The 11,314-nt window shown below is 41.0% G+C and overlaps 2 protein-coding genes across 3 annotated transcripts in view; one reads left to right on the forward strand and one right to left on the reverse strand.

Moving 5' to 3' along the window:
- TTI2 (TELO2 interacting protein 2) overlaps positions 1-5,901 on the forward strand; it is a 15,532-nt gene extending 9,631 nt beyond the window's left edge. For both annotated transcript variants that reach the window (XM_004696495.2, XM_045286634.1), the window contains 4 exons: positions 1,829-2,016; positions 2,111-2,254; positions 4,337-4,499; positions 5,321-5,901. In XM_004696495.2, the coding sequence (XP_004696552.1) occupies positions 1,829-2,016; positions 2,111-2,254; positions 4,337-4,499; positions 5,321-5,401 (576 nt within the window). In that variant the 3' untranslated portion in view covers positions 5,402-5,901. The remainder of the gene's footprint in view (positions 1-1,828; positions 2,017-2,110; positions 2,255-4,336; positions 4,500-5,320) is intronic.
- Positions 5,046-11,314, reverse strand: part of MAK16 (MAK16 homolog) — a 14,047-nt gene continuing 7,778 nt past the window's right edge. The window contains exons 6-10 of the mRNA XM_004696202.2: positions 10,705-10,759; positions 8,274-8,348; positions 7,695-7,799; positions 7,020-7,085; positions 5,046-6,161 (exon numbers count right to left, since the gene is read on the reverse strand). Of these exons, the coding sequence (XP_004696259.1) occupies positions 5,970-6,161; positions 7,020-7,085; positions 7,695-7,799; positions 8,274-8,348; positions 10,705-10,759 (493 nt within the window). The 3' untranslated portion in view covers positions 5,046-5,969. The remainder of the gene's footprint in view (positions 6,162-7,019; positions 7,086-7,694; positions 7,800-8,273; positions 8,349-10,704; positions 10,760-11,314) is intronic.

Consider the following 11,314-nt stretch of genomic DNA (forward strand, 5'->3'; position numbering starts at 1 on the left):
ATGCTGGCTTCGTAGAATGAGTTTGGGAGTTTGCCATACTCTTCTGTGTTATGGAATACTTTGTGGAGGATTGGTGTCAACTCTTTTTAGTGAAACTTTTTATCACCAAGCAGGCATCACATTCCTCAGTCTCCACAGAAAGGCCAATTTATTTCTTTATTTGAGTCCGTTACATATCACTTGGGGAAAGCTTTAAAAGAGCTCTACTTTTATTAATTGCTAGTTATTCTGTGTTGAATTATTTCAACATGTGCACTAGAAGCTACTTGTATGCTAGATATTTTGGTGTGTCATGCATTCATCCAACAAGTGAACACTGTATCAGGGACCATTTGGGGGACCCAAGAGTAAATGAGCCACACACAGTTTGTTGTTTCAAAAAATCCTTTGGAGAGACATTTATATAAATATGTAAATATTTAATATATGTTTCTACAGTAGAGTGATAAATATAATAAAAGTTCCACTGCCAAGGAAATTCTACTGCCCTTGACCCCACAGGACAAAATATCTTTCTCCCATAGAGCAGCTGGTGTTTGAACCACCAACCTGGCGGTTTATAGCCTAACATTTAACCCACCGCACCACAAAGATTTGTATAAATTATCAGGCTGTCCAGTCATCAGGAACTGGCATGGTGTGACGCTGTTGGGAAGTGGTGTGAGGCCGATTCAGGAAAGATGGGATGCTTGCTTATTAAGGATGGAACAATAGGCTAAAGACAGAACGACCTTCTCATTTTATCACCCTGCTATTTGATCACTTCCCCACCACCCCAGTTTTTAATTTAAATGTTATGTTGGGTGTTGAGGCTCTTGCTAGGGTTGAGACTGAAAACGACCTGTCACAAGTGTCAGCACCAGAGTGTAATGCCCTCCTGTACTTCACGTTTCCCTGCGATGGCCTCAGGGAAAGTAATTCCACCAGCTCTCAAAATAATTACTTTTCAGAGCCTTTAAGAAATAAATTGTTGATTCGTGTAACCAATATCAATCAGTCAGTCAATAAAACAGTAGAAAAATCAGTTATCCCAGTAGAGGTTAGACATTGATATGTCAAATAAAGTGGTCCAATTTGATACAAATTATTACTAATCTTTAGATTCAAATTAGGGGCAGTAAGACTTGATGAGAGTGGATTTTAGGAGCCCCATTGTTTTGTGTTAGACATATAAATATCACTAAACTTAGATTGCTAAAACTCACTGCCGTGAATCGAACCGATTCCAACTCATAGTAAATCTTTACAGAATCAGACAGCCTCGGATTGGCTGGAGGTTTTGAACTCCCAAGCTTGTGGTTAGCAGTCCAACCTTCAACCAAGCCCGCCACAGTGCCATTTCAAAAAAAACTCAAACTCACTGCCATCCGATCCATTCGGACTCCTCAAAACCCCACAGGATAGGGTAGAATTGCCCACGTTGGTTTCCAAAGCCATAAGTCTTTACAGGAGCAGGAAATATCTTTCTCTTGTGGAATGGCTGGTGGGTTTGAGCCATGGACCTTGTCGTTAGCAATCTATTGCTTAAGCCATGGTGTCACCAGCGTTTCTAGGACCTCTAAAACATGAGTTAAAGTCTCAGCTCTGGAAATTGGATCTGCCACTTGCCCGTGCCACTTCTTTCCATTTTACAAATTAGCAAAGATCCCTGCTGCACAGAAAGTGCTAACTGTCTTGAGACTGCCATATGGATATACAGTAGACATTTTGTAATATATAAAGTAATAGACATTTAATGTATAGCTTTTATTATCTTTTAGGACTCTAATTAAAAGTGTAGGAATGCAACGTGGATAACCATTTGGTTTGTTCCTTCCCTTCCTCCCAGGCTGTGCTCCAGTGCCTGCTGGATTTATTCCCCATCCTGGAGAAAGGCCTGCAGTGGAAGGGGGATACCACACGTCCCACCACACAGTGTGACGAGGTCCTGCAACTGGTGCTGACCCACATGGAGCCAGAGCACCGCCTGCTCTTACGGAGGACCTATGCCAGAAACCTACCAGCTTTCGTGAAGAGGTGAGGCCCTGTGCTGCCGGGCTGGACACTGTGTTTCAACCCGTAGTGTCACCTTTTTTCTTTCATCTTTTTTTTTTTTTTCTTTCATCTTTAGGTTGGGGATCCTGAGTGTCCGACACTTGAAAAGGCTGGAGCGAGTCATCATTGGTTATCTGGAGGTTTATGATGGACCTGAAGAAGAGGCTCGATTGAAGATCCTGGAGACCCTAAAACTTCTTATCCAGCACACGTGGCCCAGGTATAGCAGCCAAGTAGTTAAGTGTGCTGAAAGGGACAAAACTCCGCTGGTTTTATGTTCAAAAGGTGCCCAGATGTACATGCAATACAAAGAACCAAGAGCATGCTTATTTATCTCAATACCTTCTATTGTCACACATCTGGAGAGACCATGACATTGAAAAACTCAATCTGTAGTTGCGTCAGGTGCTCCTTATTTTGGCCCTTTCATCAGGCACTGGTTCCAGATTCTGACACTATAAAAATCAAGTATATCAACAAAAAAAAAATCAAGTATATCCCCAAGACTGGCTTAGATTGGTGTTCTAGATACTCTTTCATGTTCCATAGTTGGGGGAAAATGTTCTGTGGTGCAGTAAGCCCAGAAGTCGTACAGATCCCTAGATGCATAGTGCATATTAGACTATTAAGGGCCTTAGGAATACTGCAAATGCTTAACCTGTGAAACTCAGCTGAGAAAAAGAACACATCATAGCATATCCTTTAACATCTGCAGAGCAGTGTCCAGAACACTAATGCACAATATGCTTGCTTAAAAAGCATTCCATAGGTGTCAGCAATGATTAACGTCAGCCCAAACTACTAGTCAGCAAAAGGCTTTCTGTCATGAAAGAACTGAGAGTTTAATTCACTTTGTACCCCAGCAATATAGGTGTCTGTTCTGGGCCACCTTGTATCACTTTCCTAAAAATGTGAAAGTAGTCTAGTCTTCACCCATTACAGTTCTTTTTTAGTAGCTTAATGTTCCTGGAATTCTCCCAAATAGCACCTTTTTTGTAATTCGGCTGTGTTTACTATTAGTCTCTGTTTCTAAGCTGTGGGCTCCAGGAACATGGAAAACATCAGTCTCAAAACTGAAGCTTAGTGTCTGATAAGTACTCAATCTGATAAATACTATTTGAAGACATACTGGACTAGAACAGAGTGGATAGGACAAATGAGACAAAATTAAATTGATTTATGTCACTTCTCAAATGCAGAAACTCTCCAAGCAGAGGAACAGGTGAACAGACATAGGGTAGGAAATGGATGAAGCAGCCCTGGGCTGCAGTTGTTAAAGTGAACCCACCTGCCAGTCCATGGGAGAACGATGTGGCAGTGTGCTTCTGGGAAGACTGCAGCCTTAGAAACCCTACAGGGCAATTCTTCTTGGGCGTTGAGTCAGAATGGACTAGACTATACCATGTGCAGTCTGTGTGTAGGAGAAGGGAAAGGTATCTGACGGGTGTTCATTAACATCAGAACCACAGGAAACAACTCCGTGTCCTTTAGATGAAAACCCCTATCAGACGCCTGATGGGTGAGCTAGCATCTCAAATGAAATGACAGCAAACCTAGTGGATGTGTAAGCCCTAGAAGCCACACTTAACATCCTTCGTGTTGTTGTTTCTTTGGTTTGTTTTTATTTTTACCTTTTATTGTGAATTGGGTGAAGGTTTACAGATCAGTTTTCCACTCAATCCATACACCTTTGTTTCATTTCATTGAATGCAATCCTGAAAATTGTGTGCATGAACACTGTTTTCTTTTCATAGTCCAGGCAGCTTCCAGTTTCTGCAGCCACCCAATTAAACCCCATTTCTAAACAAGGCCACTTTTTCTTCTTCCAGGAAAGCCATGCCCAAATTGCGGGTGTCTCACCATGGCCTTTCCACACCTGTCTTTTCCCTGACACACAGCACCACCAGCGAGCTCCCGCAGAGGGTCATGGGGATGTCCATATCATATTTAACTTGCAGGCATTTGAGATGGTGTGTATATACAGGAAAAGCACTATGAGCTACCTCTTCTCTCAGCAAAGAGATATAGGTCCTTCGCAAGAACCGGGTTCTTCTGTCCTTAGCGAAGGGGCTGTTTCTTTGACTACAACGGAAACTTATGGATAGAACACATGGGCAGGCTGGAGTGTGTGTGCATAGGCAGCATGCTCTAAAAAAGCATAGGTGTCAGCTTAAATCTGGCGTCTGGTTCTGCTTCTAGTTCTGTGCTTTTAGTCACTTTGGCACAGGGCTTTCCACTGGTTCGTTTGGAGGCTTTCTGGTTATGAGTTAGATTATTGACATAGTTCTTTTTTTGATCCCAGGATTCCCTGCAGACTTGTAGTCTTACTGAAGGCACTCCTGAAACTGATATGTGATGTTGCAAGGGACCCAAACCTCACACCTGAGCCTGTGAAGACTGCTTTGCTAGCAGAGGCTACAAACTGCCTGATTCTCTTGGACCACTGCTCACAAGGGCAGGTGAAGGTAAGGGAGACCACTGACGCTGTTTCAGTTGGGTTTTGTTATCCTTAGACTTTTACGACAACAGATTACATACATGCCACACCCTGTCTGGAAAGAAGCCCTTAGCCTGTAATAGTTTGACCAATACCTTATTCTTGTAAAGCTATTCCAAACAGTTTAGACCAAAAGGCAAGAAAATCCCCAGATGTTTCTAGGATGAGGATAAAAGGGCAAAAACATGAGAATTACAATTTTATAAAATTTAAGTTCTAGTTTTCTGAATTTGAGTAAAAATTAGTAATGGGCTATAAGCCACCAATTACTATCACTAGTATTGAGTGCTTTAAAAGGATGGAACTTTCTATTGTCATAAGTATTTCCAATTTTGCTGGGAACATTGATTTTTTTTGGTAGATGCTTTTCCATACACTCCCACATTCCCCAAGACTTATAATTCTCAAAGCGTGTGATTAACAAACAGTTGCCTCAAATCTTACCCCCATTTAGAAATCTTCCATATAAAGTTATAAAGGCAGAATGAAAATAAGTTCATATACCAAAAGGGTGTAAAGTAGCATAGTTTTATTTTATTAGTTCATCTAAGTTCTCTAACCTTGAGTTGTCAAGCCGTGGATCCAACTTACTTTGCCCTTGGTTGGCATTACGCTGCTGCCGTTATGAACCAGGAAGGCATTTCTGAGCATGCTGGTGGTCTTAAAGGAGCAGCTTGATTATTCTGTGCACCAGCCGTGGTGTCATCCATTCACACACAGACCAAGGTACCAGGGAGAGAGGAAAACCGCATGAAAACAAACCAAAGACCGTTTGGCTTCATGTTTCAGGGTCTGCTGGCCAAAATCCCTCAAAGCTGTGAAGACAGGCTGGTGGTGAGCTGCATCCGAAATGTGCAGCAGGCCTCCTGAGCCACTCACTGATGACACTCGGCAAGGCTTGTACTGGCTCAGCTCCTGGCACAGGAGAGGGGCTTGCTTTTTTTGTATCTCATATTGTATGAGTGGTTATTTATGGAAAAACGTTTTTACACTAAACATGGTTATATTTTCTTTTATTTCCTTTGCCTCCATCGGCGAAGGGGAATGAAGGTAAGAAAAATCAAGTCCTGCCATTTCTAAATGAAAGCTTGTCACAGATGGGGAAACACGCCTGCACGTGCACAATGGAAACAAAGGTGGGTGTATGGTTGAAATTTATAATAATTCCATGCCCACCCCAAGAATTCATCTGTTAAGCTTCTTAGGCTCAAGCTGTTACAACACCACATATGCCAAAAATTCTATAAAAATATTCTGTTCATAATTTAAGGCTTCTTTCCACTTCCAGATTTCTTGCCCCAAGAAGTGACATAAATATTGAGAACACAAGTATGATGTGAAATACAACATAATAAAAAACTGGAGGTGAATATGTGTTTAAAATATCAAAAGGAGAAACGTTAAAAAATGTTCAGTCCTATTTCTAAATGAAGAGAAATCACGTGGCTTTGGCTTTGGCCATGGGCTCTGTCTCCTGCTCATACTCTATCTCCACATAGGCTCGTTTTCGCTGCAAAGGTCCTTTCAAGGGTGCTTTGCCTTTGTCTTTAGCATTGAGGGCCTTCTCTTCTTCACTGGAAGATTGATCCTCCTGTTCTTCATCGCTGCTGGCATTCAGCTTATCCATATCCTAGAATGGGGGGAGGAAACATAAGAGGAGAAAAAAGAATGGTGGATCAATCTACCAAAGTGCCTTTGTTCTAGGAATTTAGAACCAGCTGTCCCTGTTCAGAAGCCTATCCTGAAAGACTCCTTTTTTATTGTAGTTAATACATGGATCATATCATTGAAAATAGATCAATCACGTTAAGCAGAATTGTACAATTGCTACCACAATCAGATTTCAAATATTCCTTTTCTTCCTGGACCCCTTGACACCCCACCCCCACCAAAAACAAACAAACAAAAGATTCTACTTGCTGTCCCTATAGCTTTATCAATGCTAGGTTTCATATACCCAGACACAGAAAACCATACAGCACTTCAAGAGGGTGACCTCTAATAATATATGAACAAACAAAAGAAAAACACAGAAAATGTTGGAAAGGTTTTAACTGTTCCTTTGATCTTCTATACTATGATCTTCTATACTACTTTCTCCAATGCTCTGTTTAACAACCGCTTTCCTCCCATCCCTCAATTGTGTATAGAGGGAGTTCTCTGGAGGCTTCCCACAAGTGGATCTTGTGCTCCCATTGTCATCCAACGCCTTCTGAAAAATGGATTCTCACCATGACTGATACGACTCCTCCTTCAACTTTAGAGTATATGCTTTACAATCCTTCCATGACTGCCTTTAAGAACCCAAATGCTACTTTATCTGATAGCCAGGCACCATTACTGTCTTCACCACACTTTGCTATAGCACCCATACCTCTGTGTTCCCTTCCTGAGGGCGAGTATCGAGCAGGGCCATGATGGAAGAACTAATTCTCATGTTGGAGCTGGGAGTCAGTGCAGGTCAGGCTCTCTTACCCACAAAGCTTACCTCAAAGTCACTCAGGTCACTCTCATCTACTTCATCGTCTTCCACGAATTCTCTCTTTCCTACACCCTAAAGTGAAACACCACCGTTAGGTTCAACACACACAAGGAAAAGTAAGTGTAGCCATCTAGTTTTTTATCTTTGATATATAAGTACATGAAGGATATAAATAGTCAGCATCAGAGTCTATTATTTAGTTATTCCCAAAGCTATTCTTTCTGAATTAAGTCTCTAGAAATATTTAACAATTCTCAACTGATATAATTAGAAGTATAATGCCTTCATTGACTAAAATCAGTATGTAAAAAGGGGTATAAGGTAAATGGCCTGAGTGAACCATAAAATGAATGATTTATTTATTAGCTTTTCCTCAAATACTATTCAGATATCTCCCTAATTTAATAGGATTAAACTCCCTGTAAATGTGAAAACGTAAATTCCTTAGTGATGTACTTAAAATGATGCCAAAAAAATACGATTAGAGCTGTCAGTGCAGAAATAGTGTGTGGCTGAGCCTGGAGTAGGAAACATCCCCTGCGAAACCAAAGTAAGTCTCTCAACAGCACAATGCCCAAATCATGACTTGAGTTAGGGGACTGAAGATGGTATCACATCCCTCAGTTATATAAAAACTGACCTGGTCCTATGTCGGTCAAAGCAAAAACAAACAATGCTTACTTCATCCTCCTCCTCCTCTTCAGCATCGGAGGAGTCGTTCTCTGCATCCTGCTGTTCCAGGGCCTTGTCGAAGGCATGAATGGGGAAGTTGTAGATGTCGCCATACTGAGTAACACAAAACACACACAGGCTTGTTAATGATATTGAATATTATACTCCAAGGTCCACTGCCCAACATTTTTTGCCTCAATGGTTAAGTGAGAATACTTACTTAAGATAATGACAAACTAATTTATAAATTATCAAGAGTTCATGAAGGGGAGCAGGGAGGGAGGGGGGAAAATGAGCTGATGCCAGGGGCTTACGTGGAGAGCAAATGTTTTGAGAAAGATGAGGGTAACGATTGTACAAATATGCTTTATACAATTGATGTGTGTATGGATTGTGATGAGTTGTATGACCCCCAATAAAATGATTGAGATAATTATGGGCTATTACAGTAATAGGACTGTAACTGATGCATTCAAGAAGAGGTTGGGAGTACCAGGGAATCAATACATAGGCAGAGACCTTTGCATTTCCAAATATAGTATCCCCCCCAAAATAAAATGTGTGCCCCAAAGCTCTTAACTTTCTCACCGTCTCTTGCTTCAGTCTCTCCAGTAATTCCTTTTCAATGGCATTGTCCAGCTGAGCAGCTATTAATGCCTTTTCCTGTAAGAAACAAGGAGAAACCCATTGCCTTCATTTGTACTCATTTGTCTTCCTGCCTAAGTGGGAAGAAACTACCACGTTTATGTAAAAAAGATGTAATCATTTTTCTCTCCTTCTGTTAGAGCATCGATATTTTCCTATCTCTCAAACCTTCTCAAGAAACGTTCAATCTAAACATTCCTGTGGCTTTATAAGTTGCATCCTAAATTAAATTCATACCAAACTAATGGTTGATACACAAAGCATGGCAGTATATGTATATTTAAAGGCTCCCAAATTAGCACTCAAATGCCAGAATTTGTAAAAGCTGAGGAAAAGGGAGAAGACCTTTACTCAGAACCATGTTACAAAAAAACCTCTTCCTGTATGGCCCTCTCATAGAACAAGGTAGCCTGTTACCAGTGTATAACCCCCACAAGCAATGTCAATCTCCCTCTAAGGTTCTGCATTCACTTGACACGAGAAACCCAGGGAGGGAGTGGAAGCACTGCACAGTGAAGCTATGTTAGAGTGAGGAACAGGTGCTGCGTAGGGTAAATCACAAGCCTGAGACTGGAGGTGCATGGATCAGTAGAAAGCTTACTGTAATATTCGACAACACTTCACAGGTGAGTGAGCCAGAGATGCAGGAAACTAAGAAACTGTTCCATGAACACAAAGGATAGAAAAAGATACGTTTGGATGGGCTTACATCTATGTGACAGTTTCGAAAACAACGCATTTCCTATGAAAACTACAGTAACATACTTTTAAAATTTGGAAACAAAATGTTCTAGCTCACTTGAAAATCTCCTAAATCTAGATTTTTCAAAGGGCTTCCAATGCATTTGCTAAAACAATTTAATTTCTTCTGAAAGGTTTACAATACCCGTTGGATCATCAGGAAAGATTAAAATTCACTGGCTAGATTTTTTACCAAAACCTCTGCATGGTTGGCAGAGAATGAAAAAATATAAGTACTTAATACAAACTACCAACCCACAAAGTACTTCTCTGTGCATCTATGAAATACCTCCCAGGTATAAACTCGAGTTTATACTCGGCTAAGAGCCAGGCCTTAGTTTCACATCACCAACTATCAGACTTTCTCATATAAGCATTCATAAATTGTGTATATATATACACACACAATAACTCAAGCAGTATTCATATTGTGGAGTATATTTATTGATGGGATGAGTGGCAAAAATTTGCAGACCATGATATAAAATAAGGAATTCTTAGTGACTAACAAAATGACCAGGCAAATTAGCAACGCGGAAGCCAAATTCTATAAAAGATGAGGAAATGGAAGGCAGTCCTTACCAATTTACATTTTTCAGAACCATGTTAGATGGTGGAAGGGAGTTAAGTGGAGCAAGTACAAAGAAAGCACATCTGAACTCATAAGGAAGAACTAATATTGTGTCCAGAAGCATAAAATTCACTTAAGTTTAAGTCATAAGATAAAACCCACTGCCCTTCAGTTGACTCATCCACAGAGGCCCTATAGATCAGAATCGAACTGCCCCTTGGGGTTTCCATGGTTGTAATCTTTACAGGCCCAGACTGACACCCCTCCACTCCCCAATGGAGCCACCAGTGAGTTGCAACTGGCAAGCTTTCGGTTAGCAGCCAAGCACTCAACCACGGTGCCGCCAGAGCTCCCACCATCAGTGAGATGCCCAAGTGTAATTATCCAACCAGCAGGCCCTGGGACAAAGCTTTTCCATGAGTAGGACAATGAACCTGCAGTTTATTTCTAGGAATAAAACTGATTCCATCTAGTGTGACCATTCCTATATTTCACTGCAGAAATACTAATGTGTTGGATTATACACACCCTGCTGAAAGTAATACCTCACAAACAACATTGACAACAGTGAACACGCAACTATGAAACACCCGGCTTAAGAATTTCATACAAGGTGCTGTTGCTTTCTAAAATTTCCTTTGTCTTCATACTGCATAGCTTCCCAAGCATCGTCGTCTAACCAGTGCTCAATACAGGGAAAATGAGATCTCACTTTGTAGTGGTTACACAATGGGCTGCAAACCACCAGCCACTCTGTGGGAGACAGATGAGGCTCTACACTGGTTATAGCCTCGGAAACTCACAGCAGTTCCACCCTGTCCTATAGCATCACTATGAGTTGGAATGGACAGTGAGTTTGGGTTTTTTGGAGTTTCACGCAATACTGTTAACTACTATTGGTCCTACCAAGACAGCTCACATGCAGGGCAACCTTGTGTAGGAAACAGAATGCCTGCTCTTGTGGCAGGGCCTGCAAAGCTCACCGGCAATGGTGCCTGGACCTTTACCATGAAACCTTCCCATGATGAAAACACGTTAGTTATGACAGCATAAGTTCCTTACCTCTCGTCGTTTTTCCCTCCTCTCCACCTTCTTACTCAAAGGAACAAGTTTCTTCCTATGGGAAATAAAACATGATCAGTAAATCCATGCACATGTACTATCTATTTCTTTTAAAAGGGGGAGGGGGGGAACGGAATTGCTTTTGTGGGATTCAGCTCAATACAGCAAGATGATACTATTTTAAAATTTCTAAAATAAAATTCTCAGAAAAGGTAGACCCATGTACATATATTTTAATGTGGCTTTGTTCTCTCTGGGCATGCTGAGACTTCTAAGGTCATTTACTAGGCTGAGACTAATGTTTCAGGGAACTTTTTCTGAAAGAAAGGAATATTCTTTGAGAGACTGAAGTCTTGGCTTCTCTGCAGGTGACAATGAAACAAAGTATTAGGGCCCAATTATCCTGAAGAAGGTATTCTACATTGCTTTCTGAAATGTACAAGCAACTTAGAACACAGGTTTTCATTCTCACTTATTCACGTTGTTTTTGGTAATTTTCACATTCCTAAGAAGATGCTTTCCTCAAGGGCTATAAAGAAAGGTTTTTGAAGCCGATTTTTGGCAGGGAGCATACAGTCAACTTTGTACCATAATTTATTTATTTTTGATC

Source organism: Echinops telfairi, unplaced genomic scaffold (assembly GCF_000313985.2).
Source record: "Echinops telfairi isolate 266 unplaced genomic scaffold, ASM31398v2 ScPeMD7_9;HRSCAF=40, whole genome shotgun sequence".
Taxonomy (NCBI): domain Eukaryota; kingdom Metazoa; phylum Chordata; class Mammalia; order Afrosoricida; family Tenrecidae; genus Echinops; species Echinops telfairi.